Consider the following 27,038-nt stretch of genomic DNA (forward strand, 5'->3'; position numbering starts at 1 on the left):
CTAACCCTAACCTTATCCTGAACGTTAACCAGCACTTTAATAATTTTAGATAGTGTTTTCCAAAGCGATTTAAGTAAAATGAACGTACATGTGTAGATTCATTCCAAACTGTTCTCATGTTTCCTCATTTTTTTCGATCTCGTAATCTAGGGGCGTGTTGGGTGCCTGGAAACGTAATATATCGACAATTTGTCACCTAGCGTAAAATACTATGCTTTGGGAGTAAGAACGTGTTGATACCTGCACACAGATCTCTTTCTGATATTTTGATGTGAATACCAACAAGAAGTCTGCTAATATTCCTTATTTCAGTTTCATATGTTTGTGAAAGATATTACCCCAAATGGTAAAGAATTTCCAAAAAAATAAAATAAAATCTGGATCTAGATCAACTCCAGGCGTTAATCACAGCCAACCATAGACTCTGATAAGACTCTAAAGACACTACTGAAAGACTGAAGTCTGTCATCACTGCTTCCTAGAGATGCAAATCAATTTTTAGTCACTATAGACTCTAAGATGTAGCAGAGACTGGCGATCTGGTAGAGGCACAATTCCAGAAACTATAACTATATAAATACTAAGACTTTTCCTCATCACGCTCCAGATGAAAATTTACCACAAAACCGTTGATCAATGTATCACATACAGAAGCAGGCTTTTGTGTTTCTCCTGAAAAAAACAATCCAAAAGTGTTGATTTAACTGGAGCATCAAGACAAGGAAAAAGACTCAAGACAGTATGAGCATTTACGAGCACGCAGCATCTTCATCAAAACTAGCATCTTTGTAAATGTGACATTAAAAAAGTAACTGTGACACTGAAACTAATGGAAAACTACTTCAGAGTAAGGTTGATATAAGATGTCCATAACTTATGATCTATTATACATTCAAAGAAATAAAAAACAAAAACTGGACGCATAAATTGAACCAACATCAAAGCTCTTTGTCACAGGTAATTAACAGAGACACAAAACAGACAAACAAATGACTAAAACAACGCATTAATCATCAAAACTGAATTGTGTCAAATGACTAATCACGTTAATTGTTAAAAAGAAAAAAAAAAGGTCTCCTCGAATCTGCTCCAGCAACAAATATTAAGCTGCTGCTTCTGTTGTAATTACTCGTGATAATTAGGAGGATCTAAATTATTTTGCTGTCCTTTTGTCCCCACTCACACAAACATGTCGGCTTTCCCTCACAAAGGCATGGAGCTCGGGCTGAAATGAACGTTTCACAATTGCTGACAAGCTGATGTTTCGCAATTAATTAAAATCTCAAGATACAACTGGGTGCAATAATTGTTCCTTTGCTGCTGGATGTTCGTGTTGTGGAGCCACTGTTGTCTGTGTGTGTGTGTGTAAACTTAGTGTTTTGTCTGACATTTCAACATTTCAAACGAAGCTCCCCGTCAGGAGGAAAAGGGAAACACTTGTGTGTGTTGGGGGGGGGGGGGGGGGGTCGTTAATATGCAGGAAAAACCCGTTGGGTCCGCGGTGGCGCGCTAACGTGCGTGCGCACTCATAAAAACAACACACGCGCACGTTCTGCAGCTCCATCCGTCTCTTCTCACTTTTTTTAATTTATTTATTTTTTTATTTCCTCTGTTATGTGCTCTCATATACGCGCGCGCACGTGTCAGCATGAACACAGAAAAGCACAGTCTACTCACACGTGCACCCCCCCCAAAACACTGCACAACATCCATCTCGCACAAGCAAAACGCACGAACGCGCAAGAACCGAGCCTTCAGAGACCCACACAAACTCTGCAGCCCTCCTCTCTCTCCTTCTCCCTCTCTCTCTCACACACACGCGCGCGCGCGCACTCCCTCTACACCCCCTCTCTTTCCAGCATTAGTCAATAGAGTCAGGATACATAAACCACCCACCAGTCACCCAAAGCATCTCCCAGCCAAACCCTACCTCTCTCCCTCTGCAACAACACACATACAACCCGCAACAGCCTGAGCAAGAACAGGACAAGAACAGCAACACAATTGAAACCGCAGACTCTCAAATTCTTAAATTAAATCAGACCAAGTGCCCAGAATTCACAAACAGTAACACGCCACGGCACGAATTCAGGTAAGCAGCATATCCAGGTTGGCTTATCAGCACGTATGAAAGCAGCTCCAGCTCAAGTGTGAAGGTGTAATACAGTCAGAACATGTGGGAGGGATGGACGAGAACTGTGGCACAAATTCAGTCTTTCTCTGGGTTTAAAGCACATCTGAGACACTTCAGTCTTTTTTTTATTTGTTGTTGTTGTTAAGACCAGGCGTGTGGAGGCAGATCTTAGTTGAGGACAAGCCGAATATAAAAGCAGTAAAAGTACCAGCTTTATTGGCCCTTCATTGCTGCTCTTGCTTATGTTAAAACTGACGCTCCAACACCATGGCCGACGTTTAATTTTGGGAAAACAGGTACAGCCGAGCGCTGGCGCCGTTTCCAGGCAGCCTTTCAGTTATCTTGTTTATTTTTTTTTTTAAACCGGCCACAGCTCCAGTCAATTAATCAATTACGGACGCTTACAGGTGTTAATTCGCGCCGTTTGCCGGTTTAAGCCGGATTTAGAAGAAGAAGAAAACAGTCATTGTTTGGTGGCTCTTACCTTTTTGTCCGGAGATCTTGTTTCTCCGTTGGTGCGGGGAAAAATAATAATAAAAATAATTTTAAAAAAACGGCTGCTGCGCTCCTCCAAAATAATGTTAACTCCCTTCTCCCCGGTCTCGCGCACTTCACGTGCGGAGCTTTCTCACTCTCTGTGTTCTCTGCGCTTGTCTGTCCGTCTTTCTGTCTCTTCTTTTCTCGCGGGATTTCCTCCTCCACCTTCCACCCGTCTTCTTGTGCTTGTCCTCCTCCTCTTCTTCTTCTCTGCTGCTTCTTCTTCTTCCACCACCTTCTTCTTCTTCAGCTCGTCTTCCTCGCGCCACCCGGACGAAGACGGAGCGGCTCGCGACGCTTGTGCTCGTGCTGCTGATGCTGCGCCTCCATCCTGACGCCGGCGGCTGCTTCAGCGGGAGATAGGAGAGATGTTCTGTGTGTGTGTGTGTGTGTGTCTGAAATCTAAATCGTGTAGCTACAGGTGATGATTTTTTTTTTAAATCCGAGGTAGAGTCTTAGTGCAGCCCACGCGGTTGCTTGCAGGGTGTCCTGTTTCCACAGAGAAGCGTAGCTGTTTGGACACGGACAGATATCACTTCACGCCCTCTCGCTCTCTCTCGCTGCTGACCCCCATCAAATGAAATGGTATAGATCCACTCCATTTCCACTCCACTGCATTTGGAATAGAAACGCTGCTCTCTGTTTCTTTTTGATTTATATGGTTGTCTTTTTCTTTTTTGTGACAGGCGTGTTTAATAATGACTTTGCACGCTGATATTTTCTACTGAGCTCAACAAATGTTTGATAAGGCATCCAGCACTGTAATCGTTATATTATGGAGTTGTTAAAACAAACCTGTGGTGCTTCAGCATTTCATTACACAGTTAAGGATCTTTATGCTTCTTTCATTGCCAGGGAATACTGAATTCTCTTTACCCTGCATTTATTTGTCACATTTCTCTGACAAATAAAAGGATGGATAGCTAGATCAATAGATGGTTGCAAGAATTTTTGAAGCATGCGAACTTCATAAAAGCACAACACAAGGGAAAAGCGTGACATTTAAGTAAATCCGTCAAAACCAAAAACATTTCAGAAAATAGCGCACATAAAGCAAGTTTCATACAAATAACTATTCAGAAAAGCAATGAAAGCAAAAACACCCACTTGTATCTATTTTTTTCGTAACTTGGTCACTACACCAAAATAATCTGTTTCATTTTTTGTCTTATTTTCAATAAAACCTGTTTAAATTGATTCTTAAATCACTTTTCACCCCTAGAACAACCTGTAGACCGAGTATGTGAAATTCATTTTACATCGTGGGCCACATACAGCTCACTTTGATCTTAGGTGTGCCGGACCAATGAAATCCCTCTTTCTGCTACTGAAAAGTGCATTTTCAACAGTATGTCTCAGTTTTTTCACATGATAAAGAAACATTGCAGAAGTAAATGAAAGAAATCTGTTAGCATGGCTGTTTGGGGTTAAATTATAGGAAATAAATGTGTAAAACTACAGAAAAAGTTCTGGTAGCTTGTTGACTTGACTGTTCCATAATTATAAAACAGAAAATTTCTGTTAATTCACAGAAAATGTTTGTTTTTTGTGTGTGGAATCTCTAAAAAAACCACAAATTTGTAAAGTCAATGGTGACAAAAAACGAATGAGTAGACTTCAGTTATTTGTTGTTTTTTTTCCATGTAGTATGAAGGACTAGTATTAAAACACATTTTTAAAGTCCAAAATTTATGGCTTCGTTAGCATTTTACAAAGCCACCGAGTGGGCCGAAATGTAGTCTTTGCCGGACTGATTCTGGTCCCCTGGGGCCTATGTTTGACATCCCTGCTGTAGACCGGTACAAATCTGTGATGGTCTAAAATGTTACACAGAGGTGAAATTGAAATATGAGTATTAAAGTCTTAATCCATGACATGTAATCTGCTACCCTGCACCATCTCTGTCAACAGGATGGATTTAATGTCGTGGATTTGTTTAGCAGTTGTGCAATTTAATCAGCTACATTACTTTTGCCGTTCCTCCCCCTCTAGTTTAAACATTAGTAGGCAACTAATAGGTGCCTGGAATCTGATCATTACTGACCCTTTGAAGGTGGTTAGTAATTTTCCTTTACATTAGTATCACATCCTTAGGACTAACTGAAGTATTCTTTCTGATGCTGGACAGTGTTTAGAGACTTTTGTCCATGCTCTTCTTGCTAATTAGAGCTGTCAGTCATTGCCAGGGGGCGGGTCTCAAGGGCAGAGGCCAGCTGGAAATTTGAGGGCGCAGCTTGAATGCTAAGGAGGCTTTGAAGCAAAGGTCCAGTTAGACGTGCACTGAAATTAAACGGTGACCTCTTGTAGTTAATAAAGGGCACAGCAGCAGTCCCCTTTATGAACTACAGAAAACAGAGTGATACGTTTGAGGAGATAACTATTTTCATTTTATTTTATTTGAAACAAAACTGGTGCCTTGTTGATTTTCTGATGCCTAATGATCAACAGGTAAAGATTTACTGTGACGGACTGGCAACTTGTCCAGGATGTACCACACCTCTTACCCTATGGCACCAGCTGATGGATGGTAAAGATTCACAACAAGAGGTCACAGGTGTGTGTAAAGTGTTATACTGCAGCTGGTTGTAATTTTCATGGTGACTGGTGTCCTGTCAGAGGGACACTAATGCCATAAAGCGGCTTGTAGAGCAAGAAGTTGTTAATACTTACAGAGAATATCTATTTTCTAATTACAAACCATTGAAACTGTGTAAAAAAATCCAGAAATTTTTTTTTTTTTAAAACATGTAAAATACTAGTTAAAGATTTCAGGCTGAACCAAATCTGGTTCACTGGAGTTATACACCTCAGACAGGTGTACATACAGAATGCAGTTATACATCACTGAAACAATTATATGTTTCCCACCTTGATGCAAAATTGACGCCAGCCTTTGGGGCATAGGAGCATTGGGCAAGCATTGTGCAGTTAACTTAGGATGTTTGGGTGACTCTAAAGGTCAAATCTCAGACAGGAAACCAAAACAAGAACAGGGAGAACATGCAGACTTGGTATACACTTGCTGCGAGGTGATATTGTTTGCCACCTGGCCATGAGTTCTTATTGTTTTCACCAAGACTTGGTGTCCCATCAAGACTTAATATATTGATTAAAAAAACCCCAATTAAACAAAAAAGTTTGGATATTGTATGAAATAGAAATTTAAAAATGCAAGAAGACGTTCTCTCTTTTCTCTTTTAAAATTTTTAAATACACCAGCACAGACCAGACTGATGTGAGACTACATCCTGTGGTGGTCTTGACGGAGCAGCTTGTTTGGCCTTGGGGTTTACCCAGAGTAAAGCTGACCTTACTTACTGTAGCAGGTCTTAGCCTCTACATTCCCTTTTTTCTATATCATGAGGGGGGACAGAGAGACGAGAACCATAAAGTTGGAAATGCAACATGATTTCAGTGTCTTTTTATTTTAGGGAAACATTAGTCCTGTGCACACACAAAATGTGGAATCGAACTCTAAAAAGAAAACTGCTTCTTTAGATTTGACGTCATTGCCTTTGAAGACCAAAACGTAACAGTTCAGCTCCTCCAAATACACTGATGTCGTACCAGATTCACTCCCTGTGCTCATCTCGTCTGATGCTAAATGTTCCAAAAGAAAAGAATGAATACATCTGTGTGTGTGTGTCTGTGTATGTGTGTGTGTGTGTGTATGGTAGCAAGTATAATCCATCATAACGCAGACACCTGGTGCCTCTGCCATTGCCCCTGCTTTTCCTGGACTGTGTGTGTGTGTGTGTGTGTGTGTGTGTGTGTGTGTTTGTTCTGCCCAGTGTGTGGGAGTCGGTATCCATGGGACGCCTGATTCAATTACTGGATCATCATGAAGAGATGAATGGAAAGATAGAGAGGGAAGGAAAGAGAGACAGGGAGGGAACAATTGTAGGAGGATAAGATGAAAAGAAGAAGAAGAGTTAGAAATAAGGCCAAGAAAGGAGATAGGGGACAAAAAGGAGATGGACATGAGTGGAATTAAGTGTGTGTGTGTGTGTGTGTGTGTGTGTGTGTGTGTGTCTGTGTGTGTGTGTGTGTGTGTCTGTGTGTGAAAATAGATTAAAAGATGACGAAAGAACAAATTGAAGGGAAAGGACTGGAAGGAGGCCTAAACTAGTAGCAGAAAAGGTGGATGTATAACAGAGCCGGGTTGGGGTGGAGGGGGTTGGGGGGTTAAAAGTGAGAGATGGATAAAAGAGTGGAAAGATATAAGAGCGGAGGGAGGCGTGAGACGGTTGTTCATCTCTACAAGTGTGTGACATTTTCCAGAATAGCGGCTCGTTTAAACCAAAGCGTTGCGACGAACAAGCGTGTGTGTTAGTAGAATCTGGCCCCGATAGATTAGTCTGAGCTTAACCAGCGTTTACACACACACACACACACACACACACACACACACACACACACACACACACACACACTTTTAGGTATGCTACCATATAAGCAGAAGGGCAGAAGACAACCTGCATCTTTATGATAAATGAAGTAAGAAATATGTATGTTTATAATTTTTCACGTACGGCTCTCTAATCCATCTCGGCTGTATTAGATTCTTACTTTTTCTTAAACATGAAAAGACCGGCTTGCTGTTCAGAGGCCATGTGGGTCAAACAATCTTATCACAAAAACAATTTGTTCCCAAGAGAATGGAAGAGACCCGGTTAACCTCGCTGTTATAGATAATCATTGGTGAACAAACTTACAGTATACACAGAGATCAACAGCTGATTCATCTGATAGTGAATCAGTCACCACATCTTTCCGGTCAGAGTGGTTTAGAGCCCATTAGCATCACATGTTTTCCTGGACATTATGATATCATGTTATCATCATGATATCTAAACATATTTCCTGGGGTTGTTCAAGGAACTCATGTCATTGCTCCTGAAGTGTGTTGCACAACTTAAAATCTGGGTAACAATTTGTGATCAAATTGAGTAGCTGAGGCTATGGGACACATCACAGAAGATCTTGAAACCTTGCCTGATCTGATAAGAGTTGATTTTTGCTGCAAAATTTGGATGCAAGAGTCAGAATTTGACATAAACGTGAAAACTCTGATCCATCCTCCCTTTACTAGTGGTTCAAGACAATCCAGGCTGCATGATAAAATTATCTGGGGGACATTTTATTGGCACACGTTGCTTCTGTGACCATGTGGTCACAAGCTTTAGGTCGTGACTGAAGCATGCAATCTTTCTCCAGAGGGTGGCTGGCCTCCCCTTCAGAGATAGGGTGACGAGTTCGGCAATCTGGGAGGGATTTAGAGTGGGGACACTACTCTCTACATCGAAAGGAACCAGTTAAGGTTGTTGGGGCATCTGACAAGGACGCCTGGCGGCTCCTGGTTGACATATTTCAGGCATGTCCCACCAAAATAAGGCCATGGGGCAACCCAGGACATGCTGGAGAGATTATATCTCTCGGCTGGCCTGAGGACACCCCTTACAGCAGCCTAAGCTAAGATCATATGATGAAAATGGATGGACGGATGGATACTTTGGTCGCCCTTAGCACCTTTTAAATGCCACAGCCTCTCTGAGTATTGTGTCCATTATTGTGTCCATCCCTTACAAACCACAGTTCACCATCTTCTGATGGCTGCTTGCAGCATGATGACACACTACTAAGTTCAGATCATCTCAAACGGGTGTCTTGAATGGACTCTAAAGTCACCCGAGTATAATTCAATACAGCACCTTTGATATGTGGTGGAGCAGGACATTCACATCATGGATGTGCAGCTGACAAATCTACAACAACTGTGTGATGCTGTCATGTTGAAATGGACCAAAATCTCTGAGGAATATTTTCAGCAGCTTCATGAATGTGCACCATGAAGAAATAACCTCCTAGGACCAAGAGTCCACATATGGGGACATCACATTTTGAGTTGTCTACACCACAATACAAAATTTTGCTCTTTCAAATGGCTTTCAAATGAACCATATTGCTCAAAGGGGCACAATTTTTGTTTCTCACTTTGTTTTTCTACTCAGGAAAAATGCTGCTGTGTTCAGACACCGAATAAAGAGTTTTGCACATCATTACTCAATTGTGGCTTTATAATGTGATCTCTCGGGCAAACTGTGTGGGGTTGTTCAACAATTACAACGGGTTGCTGACACACTGGCCTCCTCTTCAGTCTTGGTGGCTCCAACTTCTCAACTTTGCCAACTGTTGTAGTTCTGTCTCTACTCATCTTCCCCCCGGTTTGTCAAGGCCAACACCGCTGCCCACAGCTTCCACTCTCAACTCCCCCGTTCCTTCCGCTTGACTCTCACTCTAAGACTAAACAGCTCCCCTCTAATGGCCTCCCAACCGTGGCTTCAGTGTTCCAGCTTTGACTGTGATCCATCTCTCTTCTCTTCCGTTCCTTCTCTGGCTCCTCTCTTTTAAAGGGCTGCACTGACTTAGTGCAGCTCATTCAATTTAAAGTGAATTAACTACAATCACAAAAAGGAGGAATTTTCAAAATAAAAGCAAAAAAACATTTCCAATCCAGTTACTAAAAGTAAAGCACAGCCTTAAAAAACAACTTCATTTTGTGGAATGTGAATCATTGTACGCATAAAAAAAAAAAGTACACGAAGAAATGCTGCTGTTTTGGTTGTAATATAATCTCAGTTTATTATACTTGATAAATAAATAAATAACAGACACTTCAAAGTGCTGTCAGTGTTGAGGCAGTTGAGTTGATCTCAAGGCAAGTATGAAGTATTTGCTTGCATTAGTGCATCTTGGATAATTGGTTCCCCACATTGTTTTGATGTCCCAACTTCCCCTCGTTCGTACACGCAGGTGTCAAACTGAATGTAACGTCAGCTCAGAGAAACTTCTGCCTTCAGCAGATAAAGGAGAAAACAACCTTTTAGTGTCATATCACATTGTTAAACTCAACTATCTTTGCTTTTTCCCCAAAACTTTACTTGGAGAAGATTCTTTTCTTACCTTGTTTGGAAAGCAGAGCCACACTATGGACACTATGCAGTACATATTTGCAACCACACTGCACAATAACTGCAATATTAGTCCCTCTGTTTTCCCTTTAACCATCACTTTTTTCTGACCCAATAAAATTCAAAGACGAGATAAATATCGGAGAAGAAACTCTTTCTTTTGCCCAGGTTGAGCCTGCACATTTGATGGGGATCATTAAAAAAGTATATCAGTTTTATCATTCTTTGAAGCTTCTACTTTGCAAACTTAACATCCGTTTACACATAAAAGTAATAAAAATTCATGATTAACAGCTGATCTGGAGCATTGAATTACTTTTAAATCTCCTTCAGTTCTCATTGAATTACAAAGATTCCAGTACAAAGAGTCAAGCACTCGATGCTTGGTAGATATAACATTCAAGGTGTTCTTTAATCTTTCAAGGACTTGGTCCTGGGAACCCAGAGCCAAAAACATCCTTAATATAAGATAATGGTTAATTAGTTCCTGTCAAAATTACTTTACAGGGTGAAAGGAGGAAGATTTGGGGTTAATGCCTAAACTGAAACTTTTGCTCTCTTTCTAGTTGAGTTACCTTTAGCTTCACCTGCTGGTGAATCTCTGTATTGCATGACAAAAACAAACTGACCAGTTAAACAGAACCTTGTTTTTGTTTTAAATCTTCCCTTTTTTTCTTCTATTTGTATTAATTTCAGTATTCACCTTAGATACTTTTATTGGACACCCAGAAAACCAATTTGTACAAAGTCATCACATTCTGAGGGAAATGAATTTAAAGGGATCTGTTTAGTGAAACATCTGAAATTTGATTAAATAAAGCGATATATCTCACTTCAAAAAATGTCATGCAGGAAGATAAATCTAGAGGGACATCCTCCTTCACGCCTTTCTTAATCCCATTAATTTATGTCTTCTCCTCTTCTGTCTCCTCCTACATCTCCTTGTCTCTTCCTTGTCCTCATTTCGCACTTTGTTTCTTATTTCATTTCCTCTCTCCTCAATAACATCTTCACTCCTGCTATCTCTTTCTTATTTTTCTCCATTGGTGGGAGGGTGGGGGTGAGGGGCGTCAGCCTTGACATTCTGGTTAAACTGGGAGATTTACCACACTGGTTTGCTTTGCTCTGACAAGCAGATAATTAGGCCTGCAAGTGCACGTGGCATGTACATGCACAAGTGTTTTGTTTATTCGTTTGTTTGTGTGTGTGTCAAAGAGGTAGCTTTATTGCTCTTGTCATGACAACACCCAATTAAAGAGTGAAGATTCAGTACTGGAGAAAAGAAGCCAGAAGCTTTAAAGGTGAAGAGACAGAAGAATAGGAAATTAAATGTAGTGCTAAGGAATAATAATAATAATCATGATAGTAATAATAAATGAATGACACAGAGAGCTACGTTAAGCACACACATAATTTCAAATGATGTTGGCATGGACAGACGGGAAGACGGGCCTGATTAAATCTCCACTGCAGCGATTATGCCATCATCATCATCATCATCATCATCATCACAGATCAGTCAAAAAGCAACAACAGCAATCTTAATCTGGGTGCGCGTTTACACTGTAATACGACTCAGACAGGACACGCTACCCATTTCATGCTGCTGTCAGTTTCTCTAAAATATAAATGATCTTTTCATTTCTGCATGCCCTGATTTTCTGAGCCCTTTTCAATCATTTTATATATAATCTGTAATCAATTACAAATCACTGCAGCTTCCTTTTGATTCAACGTTGAAGTAATTTTTCAGTAAATCCCTGAAACTGTCACCAAACTTTAGCTGAAGTTCAACAACAGAAGCACAGAACATTTCTGCGCTGGCAAAGTCAGATTCAGCCAAGTTCATTTAATTAGAAACCAGAAGTCAGGTTATTTGAGAAGGGGATTTTATTTATTTATTTTATTTTCGTATAGTTAAGCATCACTTCAAAAAGTGCCGGTGTCAGTCAGTGAAAATGTGCATAAATAAATGTTTGTTCAAGTTTATGTGTTTCTCCAATTACACTCTAGGTATGAAAGTTTGAATTTACATGCAGTTTAATAGGTTCTTTAACTAGGGCTGATGTTACATTACCCACAGTTACCAGATTTATTCTGCTTATTCTAGAATAAGTTGCACATTTGAGCTGTCGTTCCAGTTCAAGCCTGTCTGATGGTCTCTGTATCAGTGTATACACATAATCTCCTTACTGAGTGGCCTCTGGGGTGTGTTCAAATAGTTGCAAGCTTGATATCTTCGGTAGAGGGCAGAGGTTGGAAGAAATGGCTCTTAACTCCATGAGGTCTTTACATAACACCATAAAGCTGGTCTCATGTGAATAGAAGACTTTGCAGGGAAAATTCAGCCGGCTGGAGGATTAGAAACACTTTTCTTTCTCTGTCTCTCGCTCTTCTCTTCCATCTTTTCTGTGTCACTTTGTCCCCTTTTTCAAAACGGCACTTCCTGTTCTGCCGTTTATCCTCCCACTCTTCCATCCTTTGTTCGGTCTCCCCGTGGAGTTGTTCTCAATGAAAAAAGAAAAAAATCAAATTAGTGGATTACAAAAAAGTCACCTTGCTGTCGTATTTCATAGACGCACGCACAGGCTTATGTCTATCTACGCACTTTGTCTCACAACTACATTTCAGCATCTTACACAAATACTTGTAGGCAGTTGTTGGAGGCTGTGTGAGCTCAGACGTACACATCCTTTCCAAGGATGTTTTAAAGATAAGGTAGAGATGTGTGGTTTTCCAGGAACAGTCACTTTTACGATAATTCTCATTTTAATGTATTGTGTAGTTACTCGAATCTCTGTAGAGTCACTTTATTTATTTTTTTAGGTCATTATTTTGGTTTTATAGCCAGTTATTTTACTGCTTTGGTCAACGATTTCTCCAACTACATGCTAACTGTTTGTTTCTGCTGCCTGATCCAACCTATAAAAGCATAAAATGACAACCAAAGGCTGCTGTTTGATACTTTGTTTCATTGTTCATTTTTGTTTTCACTTGTGGTGTGGTAAACATTAAAAAAAATACTTGATTTGGGTTGGCCACACAATTTACTCAGGGTGAGGAAAGCATCATGGTTTAGGTTTAAATATATCAGTTTAAACACATTAGGAAGAGCAGCGTTGAGCTTGGTCCAATGGGCCAATTATTGGTTGTGCTGGTTGCAGCATTCTGCTGAACGAATATGAAATATGAAATGATAAAGGAGGAGAATTCTCCAACTGTTTCATTAATTCCATCTATATGATTTATGAATATTTGAGCTTCTGTACTGACACATCATTCAAATGGCAGTAATAATCAGCGTGATTCAAGGGCGTCGATTTGGCATGGACGGAAGGGACATGTCCCCACCAATAATTTGATCACTTCGAGTAAAGAAAAACAAACCCGATAGAAAGAAAAAAAACAACCCCGATCTATCAACGTCTCATTCACCCAGCGGTGCAGAAAGAGTTAAATTACGTTCTCTACCTCATGTGACAAATATGGCCAATGTGATTGGCTGTGCCTTTCAGGGAGCTCAGTTTAGTTTTAGCAGCGGCAAACCTGCGCTGCAAGGAGGAGAGGAGGATGGCAGCAAAAAGGAAGAACCTGGATATAAGAAAGTATTTTTCAAAGAAACCTGTAAGTCACTTAAAGTCAAGTTCACTCATAAAATGTGTCCGTCCTAATAACGTTACAGGCTATGCTAGGCTTTGGCCCACATCAGTCTAAAATTGTATGTAACCATGAATAATATGTTTTGGAAACTAACTGCACAACAGGCAGCACTATTAGTTATCTCAGTCTCAGAGTAACATTTCTAATTTTGATTGAAACTGTCAGAGAAAACGGCAGCCTCGAGCAAGCCAGGATATTAGTTTAAAGAGGCTGTTAGAATTATGTCTAACGTTAAAATGTTGGTGACACAATAATTTCATCCTAGTGCTACTGACATATTCATAGGGTTAATTTTTGAGACAAAATATCATGAGGTAGTCATGATTTTGCAAATATTCCACCTTGTAGTGCAGTTTGCACAAATTTGTTTTTTTAAATGCACTCACCCTACAAACATTACTGATGAGTCAAGATCTGCACAAACTGACAGAAACACTGAAGCAGCTACACATTTTATTCTTATTGTCATGTATGTCCTATTTGTCAGGTGACAGAAGAACCAACACAAAGCTCAGAGAGTAACGGTGACACAAGATCACAGGTGAAATTGGATGATGACTTGTTGGTTCATGACTGTATTTGAAGCACATGTGTGACTGCATGTGTTTGGAATGTCTCACTGTTATTTATCAGGTGACAGGTGAAGAGGCGAGGTCACAGGTGACTGACTGATGATTTGGTGCTATAGATGAACTAGTATTGTCATGACAGTTGTGAGGCTGCTGATGTAAATTGATTCATTAGTGTATATTTGACAAAGAATCTGAATTGACATGTCTCACTTTTTATATGGCACGAATCAATGTGTTATTTTATCAGGTGAAATATGTCCTAGTGCAGTCAGAGGGGAAGAACCAGGGCCAAAGGGGAGGCACATCAAGCACATAATAATAATTTTAATCTGAGGATAAAACACATGTACAGTGGCTATAAAACAAATCTACACACCCATGTTCAAATGCCAGGTTTTTGTCATGTAAAAAAATGACAGCAAGTCAAATAGTTCCAAAACTTCTTCCACCTTTATGTGACAATGCACCTGAAAAACAAACAGAAACCTTTAAAGGGGGGAAAAATAAAATAAAAAACTTAAAATAACCTGGTTGCACAAATATGCACACCCTTAAACTAATACTTTTTTGCGGCACCTTTGCCTTTTATCACACTAATCAGTCTTTTTGGGTAGCAACCTATCAGCGTGGCACATCTTGATGTGGCAATATTTGCCCACTCTTCTTTGCAAAAAAACCCCTCCAAATCGGACAGATTGCGAGGACATCTCCTGTGCACAGCCCTCTTCAGATCACCCGACAGATGTCGGATGGGATTCATGTCTGCTGTCTTCCAAAACCTCAGTCTTATTCTGGTGAAGCCATTCTGTTGTTGTTCTGGTTGTGTGCTTTGGGTCATTGTTGTGCTGAAAGATCAAGTTCCTCTTTATCATCTGCTTTCTAACAGAAGGCCGAAGGTTTTGTGCCAACACTGATTGGTATTTGGAACTATTCATAATTCCCTCCACCCTGACTAAGGCCCCAGTTCCAGCTGAAAAAACAGCCCCAAAGCAGGATGCTGCCACCACCATGCTTCACTGTTGTCATTGTGTTCTTTAGGTGATGAGTAGTGTTGTTCTACAAAGTTCAACTTTGGTTCCATCAGACCATAACACATTTTCCCACATGCATTTGGGAGACTTAAGATGAAGCTTCTGTCTTGCCACCTTACCCCATAGCCCAAACGTATAAAGAAGACGGGAGATTGTTGTTACATGTACTACACAGCCAGTACTTGCCAGAACTTCCTGCAGCTCCTTCAGTGTTGCCTCTTGCCAGCCTCCTGACTCATTTTCTTCTCGTCTCATCCTAAATTTTGGACGGATGCCCTGTTCTTGGTAATGTCACTGTTGTGTCATATCTTTTCCACTGGATGTTCCTCACTGCGTTCCATGGTATATTTAACTCCTTGGAAATTCTTTTATAGCCTTCACCAGACAAATATCTTTAAATAATGAGACCACCTCTGATGCTTTGGAAGCTCTCTGCAGCCCATGGCTGTGCTGGAAGATGTGGCTCCATAAATGTCAGGAAAAACCAACTAGAACAGCTTAACTTTAGGTGGTGCTGATCAGAAGCACTTTAATTGGTGACAGGTGTGTGCTGACTCCATCTAACAAGAGTTTGAATGTAATTGGGTAAATTTGAACACAGCCACAACTCCAGTTGTAAAAGGGTGTGATCAGTTATCCAACCATTTTATTTCAGTTGTGTGTTTTTTCCTTCACCTCTCCGAAGGATTTTTTTTAAAATTTGTTTTTCAAGTGTGTTGTACACATAATAGGCCACATTAAAGGTGGAGAAAGTTGTGAAATTATTTGACTTGCTGTCATTTTTTTTAAATGACAAAAAGCTGGCATTTGAACGTGTGTGTCGACTTTTTATATCCACTGTAATCTATCTACAATAAGAGGTTCTCTGTTCTCATGAAGTTACATAAGCTATGTATTGTCATATGACCAGTGTTACAGTATAGCTAATTGTATGATGTGGTCTATTTCTAAGGAAACCAGTACACCTGTAGCAAGCAACAGGGAGAGCGTCAGGGAGAGTGGCAGTGAAGGTCACAACAATGAAGAACAGAGTACAAGTGAAGATATTTTGGACAATAAGCCAAACCAGCCTAACCCTAAATGCATCCCAGTTCAAACATTGTCCAGTAGGGTCCTCCATTTTCAAGAGAGGTGGTACAAAGAGTATCCATGGCTTCATTATAGCCATGCCTTTGTTTTTACTGTGTGAAAACATACTGTTCAGAAAAGTATTATGTCAAAAAAGGCAGACCCTGCATTCTCATCAAAGGGGTTTACTAACTGGAAGAAAGCTCTTGAAAGATTTGAAAGGCATCAAAATTCTCAATCCCATCACCATGCAGTCACAGCTAGCGCTCAAGAAGCAGCTCCAATAAATTCACAACTATCAACTGCCTGGTCAAATCAACAGCAAAATGCCAGACACTGCTTACAAAGCATTGTGGGTTCGATGCAGTTTCTTATCAGACAGGGTTTGGCACTGCGAGGACATGGCAAGGAAGATGGTAACCTCTTTCAACACTTAAAATATAAAGCCAAAGATGATGTCTGTCTTTCTGACTGGCTGACCCGTTGTCATGACTATACCACTCCAGCAGTGCAAAATGAGATTGTGCAGTTGTTTGGAAACTGCATTGTCAGAAATATTGCACAAACTATCCAGTCTCTATCTGTCCTGCAGTTCTCTATCATTATAGATGGTACTCAAGATATCACAGGAAGAGAGCAAGAGTCCACATGTTTTAGATATGTGGATGAGGACCTGGTTCCACATGAGGTTTTTGTAGGCTTATATGAGGTTTCAGGAACTACTGGAGTGGAGATGGCTAGAACAGCTGTGGATGTGATTTTGAGGCTGAATTTGCCGATGTCATGTTTAAGAGGTCAGACCTATGATGGTGCTGCGAACATGTCAGGAGCTTATTCAGGTGCTCAGGCAGAAGTGAAGAAACAACAGCCGCTGGCATTGTATGTGCATTGTGGGCCGAACTGCCTGAACTTAATTACACAGGCTGCATGTCAGGCTAGTTCTGTAATACGTGATGCTTTAGAGTGGGTACATGATCTGGGGTCATTATGCAAACAGTCTGGAAGATTCAAAGCTATGTTTTCAGCAGTTGCAGCAGATTCAGAGGGACCATCAGTATCACTCAGACCACTCTGCCCAACCAGGTGGACTGTAAGGGGAACTGCTATCAAAGCAGTGCTGTCTCAGTATGACAGTATTTTGACTAGTTTGGAGGAGATGGCAGCAGCTGGATCTAGCACAAGTGCTAGGGCAAATGGATTGCATGAGAGGTTTGAAAAGGGCAAAACAGTGCTTGGACTTCTTATGGCATTGGAAGTTATTGAGGAGCTAGAATGTCTGAACAAGTCCCTGCAAAAACGGACTGCAACCATTGCAGGAATGAGATGCTCAATAGAGTGTGTCAGATCCACTCTACAGTTGAAAACAAATGAAGAAAGATTCCATCAGATGTTTGACAAAGCAGTGAAAATGGTGGACTCCCTTGGTATTGAGCCCATTCAGATTCCTCACCAGAGACGGCCACCAAAACGATATGCTGGCGGGGCTAGCCAGCACACTCCCAAGTCACCTGAAGAGCATTACAGAGCAGAGTTTTACAAAGTGCTGGATAGTGTTGATGTTCAGTTTCAGGAGAGGTTCAACCAGCCAGATCTAGGTGTCTTGCAGAAACTGGAAGAAATTCTACTCACTGGAGAGGTGGATGGCATTATTGATCGTTACCCAGAAATTAACAGACAGAGTCTAAAGGTTCAGCTAGCCATGTTCAGATCCAAATATACCTTTACATCTAGTACAGAAGTGTCTACTATCATTAGGGGAATGCCGGTGGAGGTGAGGGGTCTGTTTGATCAAGTTGAAAGCCTTGTCAGGCTGCTTTTAGTCATCCCAGTATCCTCGGCTGAGGCTGAAAGAAGCTGCAGTGCCCTCAGAAGACTAAAAACATGGCTAAGGTCAACAATGACTCAAATGAGATTAAACAATGCTGCTGTATGTCATGTCCACCAGGAGAGACTGGACAGTATAGATGTACAACAAATATGCCAGCAGTTTATCTCAGTTAACGAGAGGAGAAGACATGTGTTTGGCTCCTTCACATAGTGGACATTGAGTTGTTGTGTGGGGCACCAGTAGTACATGTCTGGGTTCGGTGGTTGAATTATCCGTCCCCACCAATGCCACAACCAAATCTACGCCCTTGGCGTGATTGTATTCTTGTGTCCTCGATCTGATTGCAAGGTTACAAAATGTGAGATGTGCCCAAGTGGCTGAAACAACACCAAAGTGCCAGCTTGTGCCAGCAGATGTGACGTCATTTGCTAACCCTACAGCACTCTTTGTGATGAGAACAGCAGCATAAACAGACCATTTAAGTACTGCAAGCTCACTTTCTATGTGCACTTCTTCAAATGATCACTAGATCACTAGAGATCTCTTTACTTTGAAACTGAGGGGCAGATAGTAGCAGCTTTCACATGCTACTTCCTGGAGGGAGTCGGGGGAGTGTACTGTCCTTAAAGATGTTGTGGGTCCTTCTGATGTTCCTGGTGGTGTAAATGTCCTGCTGAGATGGGAAGGATGCTCCTGAGATGTACTGTGCGGGCCATGCTTCCTTGTCACGCTGTAACTGAAATGATGATACTTACAGCTGTATTTTTCTAGAAGGTGTTGATGATATCAATTGAGACCAGATGGTATCTTGACTGATGTGTGTAGGAAGGAAGTGTATTTGGGAGTGTGTTGTATATTCCTCTTCCTTGGTCTTTTCTGCATTTAGGGAGTTTACTTTCCTCACTCTTCTTCACTTTATTGCCACTTCCTTTCCATTAGTGATCAACCCGATAATCAGAACCACTCATTGGTTTTGGTCCATTGACCTCTGGGTTATGAGCATGCTTCCTCTGCAGAATTAGCTAATAACTCTCTTCTATATTTGTTCATTTTAGAGTATAAGAAACCATGAGGGCTAAAGCCATAAAGCTAAAGATGAGATGAGGATTCAGTGAAGATGTGTAATCTGCAGATAGTGGTCACATATGTGAATTACTAGGCCCCACTACTAGACGTTATCACCCATAAAAATAAAATGCATTTTAACAGTTTGTCAAATAGAGGGTTATCATAAGCATCAAGCAACCAAAAGCCAGAATGTGAGATTAGCAAAAATGCGAGAAATATTTGCAAACAGTAAAATATGTTACCAAGTGTCAGTTATGGTAATTTTCATAGTTTTCAGGCTGTTCCCTCAGACACTTACCTCTGAAGCATGCTGACCCGTTAGTGGTGAAAGATGAGCAAGGTTTTCCAAGATGATGTTTGGCTGTGATTCAGGTATTGAGGGGAGTGTTGCTTCTAATAATATTTCAGTGTAACCGAGTTAAGTGTTGGGCAAATACCAAGTCAGGCATCACTTATCTGGAGCAAGTGAAACTGCTGTCTGCTGCGCATCGATATCAGGCGGTGAGAGGGTGAAGAAATGATAACGGCAGACAAACCAAATTCTGTTATGTTGTATTATATTCTGGCTTCCACACAAGGTTATCAGCCGTCCTCCTTTCACCTGAGCTGGGAAACAGATTAACGTCCCATCGTGAGAACACAGCAGGGCCAATCCCATCAACCCCCGACTTCCTGTGCCCATTATACTTAATAACAGGGGAGGGAGGAGCGGAAAAGGATTTTTTTTTTTATCTGATGAATGCCGCCTCAATTTTACATTTGCAAAATGAGAGCGGACAGATATAGTGGCAAGACTGTGAATGCATGCTTGCTTAAGAGAGAACAAATTGAGGAAGAGTCCATGATAACTAACCAAAGTGGAAAAAAAGAGGTAGATTCAGTTCCACTGCATTTTTTTGACAGAAATAATCACATTTGCTGAGTAACCCAAGTGGCTGGTGTAGCCGCTGGGAGCTGGAGAGCAATTTTAGGCTGGCAGCTGCAGTGATTAATGTGGGAAGTGACATTAAAGAGATTTTTGAAGAATTATATAAACACACTTATAGTAACATCCAGGCAGGGAGAGAAAATCATCCCTGGTGTTGGGCTGCAGCCCATAGCTGTTCAGCAAGAGACTCAGATGGAAGATTTTTTTTTTTTAAACAGTAAAATAGACTGTATGTCAGTGTTGTACTACAGCATCAAATAACATCTTTATGTGGAATATATTTCGTTATAGATAAATAAGTCTCACAGTTTTTGTATATTAAGCTGTCATTTGAGAGCTAATATGAGCTGACATAAACAAACTGTCAAAGCTCGACAGCTTCTATTTAACATGTGCACCAGGTAAGGACTCCTATATTGCAGTATGGGTAAGAGAACAATTCAGTCCATCCATTCTCTTCCCCTTATTCTTATCATGATCACAGGGAGCTGTGAGGCAACAGTGCTAATCTGTTCAGTTCATTTTAATTCTTTTTTATATAGCGCCAACAAAGGTGAACAATTGCAGGAATACAATGAGAAGGCTGATGATAATTAAAAACATCTGGCCTACTAAACACAGACGATAGTAGTGAGGGCAGCGCAAACAATCACTAAGCAAAGTACACAAAGACAGACAATAAAACTCTGGCATACACAAAGACCAGTAATGACAGGAACATCTTACACTAGTGACCTCTGTGAAAGGTGGCTTAATAAATAAATCAGGTGCCTTGTCAATAAAAGTAAAAGCAATGACACATCACATTAGTTTCTAGAAACTGGAAATTAATGCTCCACTATTGCGTCTATTAGCACAATTGCTGCAGACAGCCGTCCGACAGAAGAATGCCAAGAGTAGTTTGACATTTCTTGCTATATTATACATATGTATGTATGTAATAAAAATAATCCAATAAAAATGAATCCCATAAACATTTACTGTCGATCTCAGTTAAAGCCTATAAAGATGTAAGCTGTAGTTGATCTGCTACATGTGGGAACCTCCTGACTGTGCAGGATGGCAGGTGCTCAATCATACAACGGACAGCAGATGGAGACAAAAGACTACAAACTGAGAAGCCATTGTATCATTGTATGTGTTCAGCTGAGTAACACATCAGTATAATGTATAGATGCATGTAATTTTAATGTTCACAAGATCATTTGCTCTTATGTACATCTAAAACATCAGATCTATAAGTAACTGTTATAAAATGGTACTCCAAAAATCAGTCTTGATGTATTTACAGTAACATTTAATAATGATATACTACACTAATAATAACACCTAAAGCCATTGCTGTTTAGATATGAGCATTAATGCATCTCAAAAGGCACCACAAAGCACAGCTTGCCTTAGTTTTAAACTTTAAGGCAGAAGTTAAGTACCTGCTCGAGAGCTTGGTGAAATACTCTGGACAGCTTTTAAATGTTCTGGTGTTATTAAACCATAATCAGAGGCTTTACAACCTGATCGTGCCAGAAGTGTTTAAAAAATAGATTAACAATAGAATAACAGAAAAGTTCCTGTTTTTCACTGTCTACTATAGAAAATTTGGTAAGAATAAAATAAAATAAAATAATCAATTAACTGAAGCTTTGATTTTAAAAATATGGGACAGTTTGGATTGCAATCTAACTTCTTTATCTTATCAAGATGTCTTTGGGATTAAATCTGTAGTTAAGCATCTTTACACTGACACAAAGTGGAGTTTCTGTCATCCAGCCCACTTAAGATCAGTGTGGGTTTTATGTGGCCCTTGACTTAAAATGAGTTTTGACATCCCTGCTCTATATATAGAAGAAGATCATTAGACATTCATTTTATCAATCCCAAAGCGTGATCTTGCATTTTTTTTTAACAGTGTGCTGACAATCCATCTATTTTCTCTGCTCTGAATTGGATAAGCAGTTCAGATGGTTATGAGGACACCCCATTGATAGACAGCTTTTTATGTCTATGCCCAAATCAGAATCACTAATAAACCTAAAATGAAAACTTTGGACTACGGAAGAAAGTATCTGGAGACAACAAATGGAGGCAAAGGGAGAACATTCAAACTCCACACAGATACCAACAACCTTCTTACTGTGGGCAACATTGGTAAAAACTGTGTAATGAAGAAAAAGGACGAGGTCCTTTCCCATCACCTGGAGAGTAGCTAAAAAATAAATAAGTAAAGGGGTCGTAGTAGCCAAACAGCACAAAACTCAAGGAGCAAATAAAATTTATTTAGGATAAAAATGAGAAAGAATGAGAAAAAAACTAACAAAAACCAAGCTAAGAGTCCTACACATATATAATATATGAACAGGTACAAAAGTCTTGAAATGGATGCTCTAGCGCCAACCATCACAGAAATCACTCTTTCACTGGTTGTGTTTTGCTGTGAAAGGCCTTCATACTGCATACAACTCCTCCACCATATCTGACACCAGTTCCACAGACAGGGCCAATCTCCTTGGCATCTGTCTGGCTTCTCCTTCCTGTTTCTCTCCTGAAGCTCTGCAGTCTTCATCTTTGTACCATTTCTGCACATGCTCTGTGACTCGTCCCAACTGCCCTCACCTCCCATCTTTTATGCAGTGTGAGCAAGGATGGAGAATTGCTTTGATTATGGTAGGGGTAGGAAGTAAAAAAAACACCTCCAAAAGCATGTAAATATATATATGAACATGCATAAAAGAGTAGTATAAAACCAAAGCAATAAAACACAATAAATCACTGCATGGCTGTAATGTTTTTTCTTTCTTGGCCACAAAGAATAAAAACAGCACCTACCTGTGAGGAGGATGGACGGATCATGTCAGCTGCCAGAGACTCACGTTTGTACTTTTTTGTAGCCTCCGTCTTGACCATGACAGATTATAGAGTGGGCTCAACGGCAACGAAGCACTGGGAAGGAGGTCGCAGTGGTAGGGCCTGTGTGGGAGCAGACTTCTTGATACAGGCTCAATCATCCAGGGCAGGAAATCCTAGTATTCTGATTCTGTTCATCTGGATGTAGCAATTTTAGTGGGAGAAATGTTTCATCACTCATCCAAAGGACTTCTTCAGTCTCAGTGCAAGTTTCCCCAACTTTATAAACAGTACATTTGCATAATGACCAAAACTAGCACCACTGAATAACAGTGGGCTGTGAGGTCAGTTTCATGATCGTTAACATAAACATGGTCATGACCATAGATCATTGGTCAATAGTACCATTCACAGTGAGCTAGGGAATGACTGCAATCACAGCATTGTACTGTGAGACGGTGAAAGATGATGAGGCACCCTCTTCTCAGTGGCCACACTTTCAGTGATGAGGATGTCCATGTTCTTGACAGAGAGCAACGCTGGTTTGAGTGGGGAGTGAAGGAGGCCATTTACATGAAAAGTGAATGACCATCTCTGAACTGAGGAGGGGCCTAAGCGCAGGTACACCCTGGACAGGCTGCCAATCTGTCACAGGGCTAACAAAGAGAGCTAGACAACCATTCACACCTATGCACAATTAGAATCCCTAACCCACTAACTGCATGTCTTTAAACTGTGGGAGGAAGCCGAGTGCCTGGAGAGAACCCACGCAGACAAAAGGCGAACACATGGAGAACATGCACTCCACACAGGAAAGACCCAGTCAGATGATGGATTTGAACCTTCTTGCTGTGATACAACAGTGCTAAGCACCATAGCACAGTGCCACCCTGCTGCCCTCATTTATCACATTGGATTCATCTGTCATCCAGTTTTTTATATATATGCAAATAATGCATGGAGAAATAGAGGGGGGCTGCAATATTCGTCCAATACAATACAGGCACCACAGAGGCAAGATACAGGACACGAAAGGTCAGACAAAACACGGATAAGGTTTGTGTGTTATTTCTTTATTTTGCATTGTATTTTCTGCATATCACAGAAGACATGAAACTTGCTATATAGTGTGCATATAGAGTGAAAACACTGATCATTAAACACTTGAGATAGTGAGGTTTGTATATTTTCTTTGTTATATAGGCATTATCTAATCAGGTGAATTCTGGTTGATGCAGTTAAAAAAAAAAATTATTCTTTACTTGACTGGTGGGAGGTTTTAAACTTAAAGCTGCATGTAATCATATTATTCACCCATGTAGACAACTGAAAAGATCTAAAATCTTCAAAACAGGTTCACTGCAGTTTGTGTACCATATATATTTAATCTATTATTTATTTTCTATTATCTTGATAAAAAAGTCCTGTTCTTACATGTTTCTATAAATTAATTTCTCCTCCTGATTTACATTTCCCTGAATGCAATGCAAATAATTGTTCCTCAGTCTGATCTCATGCAAAATATGAAATCGCTGAGAACAGTAAATGCATTTGCTGGACAACAAGTCACTCACACTGTAGACAGCAGTTTCACCAGTCACTCATGGGACAGGTTTTGTCTTTTTTTACATTTCATTGCCTTTTACGAAAAACTACTTGGTTGTCTTATTGCTATAATATTTTTTGTATTTTGTTATTCCTAACAAACCAAAACAAACAGCTTATTGATTTAGAATTAAAAAAATATTTAGCATCAATATACAAAGGTTGCCACTTTTTTTTGCCACTCGGTTTTCTTTGTTGTCAGGGCGACATATTCCCTACATTTTCTATGACTTACTATAATCTCATTTAAATAACAATATTATACGTAGTCTTATTTTAGAAAGTGCACTGTGTCATTCCCAAAAATCTATTTGTGCCAGAAAACATTACAATGCATTCAAATATAAAACACCGAACGTACCTTCACTTGAGAGAAACGAATCAAAAACGAAACTATTTAAAACTTATTAAAAATTCACCGTGGAGAATACAAAAAAGATTCATACCATTAATCACTGTTTTACCCCAGTTTTTGTACCAGAGGTGATGTCACTTTTCTAGAAAAATAGAAAGTTTTAATCTATACTTCCGATCTACTTGTGTGTCATGTTGCTCTTTCTCTTCCAGACATGCTAACCAACTCCTCATCCTCCAACAACTCTCTCTCTCAGCCACCCTCCTCCCTGGTGATGTCTAACCATCTATTATACATCAACTGCCTCACCACCAGACCCGGTTCTCTCATCTATACAGCATATCTTTCCTTCAACATTCTTCTCTTTCCTCTCTGGATCCTCATCCTCCAACAATGGTGGAGAAAGCGCTGCACCTCCTCAGCAGTTGCGATGAGTCACTCTGACAGCTTCACCTATCATGTGGTTGTAATGGAGCTGATTTGTAACTTGGGAAGTATCTTCACCATTTACGGTATCAATTCACATGATTCAAGCGTAATGTTTTGGGGGTTGCCTCTTATTGCTTTCACCTGGGTAGGAGAGACATTCTTCCATATCCTGACCTCTGTGGAGCGCTATCTGGCTGTTGTTTATCCCATCACCTATGTTAGTCTGAAATATGAAAGAGGGGTCAGAATCAGAAATATCTGCATTGGCTGCATTTGGCTGCTTTGCTCTGTGAGCGCAGGTCTGACAGAGATGGTAGACTTGCTCGTAAACCTGATGTTTAGCCTTGTGGTGTTATGTTTCATCATCAACTCCTTCTGCAGCCTTTCTGTTCTCTACATTTTGATCCGTCCAGGCCCAGGAGAACAGGGTGCAACCAGGGAGAGGTCAGTCAAACTCAGGGCATTCTACACTATTCTGGCCATACTGGGAGCACAGGTGGCGAGGTTCTTGGGGGGTCTAGCTTGGGGTGTGGTCAACATGTCAGGAGGAGTGAATGCATGTATCATAAATGTATCTAATATGTGGTTTAATGTTCCCAGCAGTCTGGTGTTACCTTTGCTGTTTCTTTACAGAGAAGGCAAGTTTTTGTGCTGTAAGAACAACAGTCAGTGACTCAGAAAATTGTGCGTATCATAAAGGAGATTTTTGACTTTTAACATCTGTGTATTTGTGCTTTTTAGTGAAGCTTTAACTGAAACTCTTGATTAAATCAAACTATGCATTTCCAGCGTATTGATTGTTTAAATGCAGAAAATAAAAACACTTAAGACTGGACTTTATAAGCATACACTCACACTCACAGCACTATTCATTAAATGCTAACAACTTGATCCTGATGTCGAGAAACAGATATGTAGTAAATATGTTGCTATTAACTGAGTTTTCTCTCAACTTTTGTCCATCATTTGTGCAAATCATGACTGAATTAATATAGATATGGAATACATTGTTGTGCTGTTACAGCCCCCAGTATTGTAAACCCTGCCACTTGTTTCTGAATGTTGTCAGGACAATGGTTAGATTTTACGAGTATCTGCCTGTCCCACGCATATTTCCAAGATGATCCAAGGTAAGAAGTTAGTTTTTTTTCACGTTAGCATAGTAATAGGAACATTTGAAATGATCCTGCCTTTGTAATGTTATGAGATTTTTTTTTTTAAGAGCACAGAAGAATTGGTTAGTGCTAAGAAATAATATTTTTCAGTTAAAACACATTTTATTAAGCCAAGCACATGTTTCAAGAGGGTATTTGCCAGCTCAAGATAGCACTGATATACTAAAGAGTTTCTGTGGGTGAAATGTTTCATCATCAATAATCCAAGTGAAAGAGAATTCTCAGCTGATTGCAGGTTTCCCCAAATTTAGAAGTAGTTGAGTTGTATATTGAATTAAACTTGCTGTTTGGCCATAAGCACAGCTTCATGATCATTTATGGCCATTTATCAATGGTTATTGATTAGTTGCCATGAGTACATGTTAGGTAGTACTGGATTGTAATGAAAAACTAGTTGATCCAAGTCGAGTTGTGGTAATCTGAGAAGGTAGTAATGGAAAAGAGGCTTAGCTGTAACTAGACTGGAGAGTACAGATTTCTGATCCACTTCACACAATGAACACATGTCTACATTATCTGAGTTGATCTGTGTTCATCACTGATTGCAGTGAGTGATAATTTTTGAGAAAGGACACGAGCTGGGAGAAAGACCAGGGAAGGCAGTAAATGGCCTCTGGATGAGATTTACAGCATTTACATGAGTCGCCTGCTCTGCTCAGTAAATTAAACAGCTGCCAGCAGCATATAGCTTTTGTATGGTACTACATGGCATTGTTATTGTATTTGTGAGAGCTGTCTTAATCAATTTATATTTTAAAATCTTTTTAGGTTTATCTAAACACTAATTTATTAATAAAGTTATTTATAAAATAAAGAATAAAGAATGACAATTAAGA

The 27,038-nt window shown here is 40.1% G+C and overlaps 2 protein-coding genes across 4 annotated transcripts in view; one reads left to right on the forward strand and one right to left on the reverse strand.

The window, feature by feature from the left end:
• The window catches only part of trpc5a (transient receptor potential cation channel, subfamily C, member 5a), a 194,224-nt gene extending 190,682 nt beyond the window's left edge, over window positions 1-3,542 (reverse strand). The window contains 1 exon segment of the mRNA XM_003455011.5: window positions 2,619-3,542. The gene's annotated coding sequence lies outside the window, so the exon portion shown is untranslated.
• On the forward strand, window positions 1,059-26,401 carry LOC106099025 (uncharacterized). Of its 3 annotated transcripts, none has more exons than XM_019351968.2 (3): window positions 1,059-2,092; window positions 5,120-5,225; window positions 24,811-26,401. In XM_019351968.2, exons 2-3 carry the CDS (start codon window positions 5,192-5,194, stop codon window positions 25,698-25,700), a joined length of 924 nt encoding a protein of 307 aa, XP_019207513.1. In that variant the 5' UTR covers window positions 1,059-2,092; window positions 5,120-5,191; the 3' UTR covers window positions 25,701-26,401. The 3 variants fall into 3 exon arrangements, with proteins under 3 accessions (XP_019207513.1, XP_025761314.1, XP_025761313.1); XM_025905529.1 differs by lacking the exon at window positions 1,059-2,092 and adding an exon at window positions 4,873-4,934; XM_025905528.1 differs by lacking the exon at window positions 1,059-2,092 and having other exon boundaries at window positions 5,002-5,225.
• The last annotated feature ends 637 nt before the right edge of the window (window positions 26,402-27,038 follow it).

This window comes from Oreochromis niloticus, linkage group LG3, assembly GCF_001858045.2.
Source record: "Oreochromis niloticus isolate F11D_XX linkage group LG3, O_niloticus_UMD_NMBU, whole genome shotgun sequence".
NCBI classification, from domain to species: Eukaryota; Metazoa; Chordata; class Actinopteri; order Cichliformes; family Cichlidae; genus Oreochromis; species Oreochromis niloticus.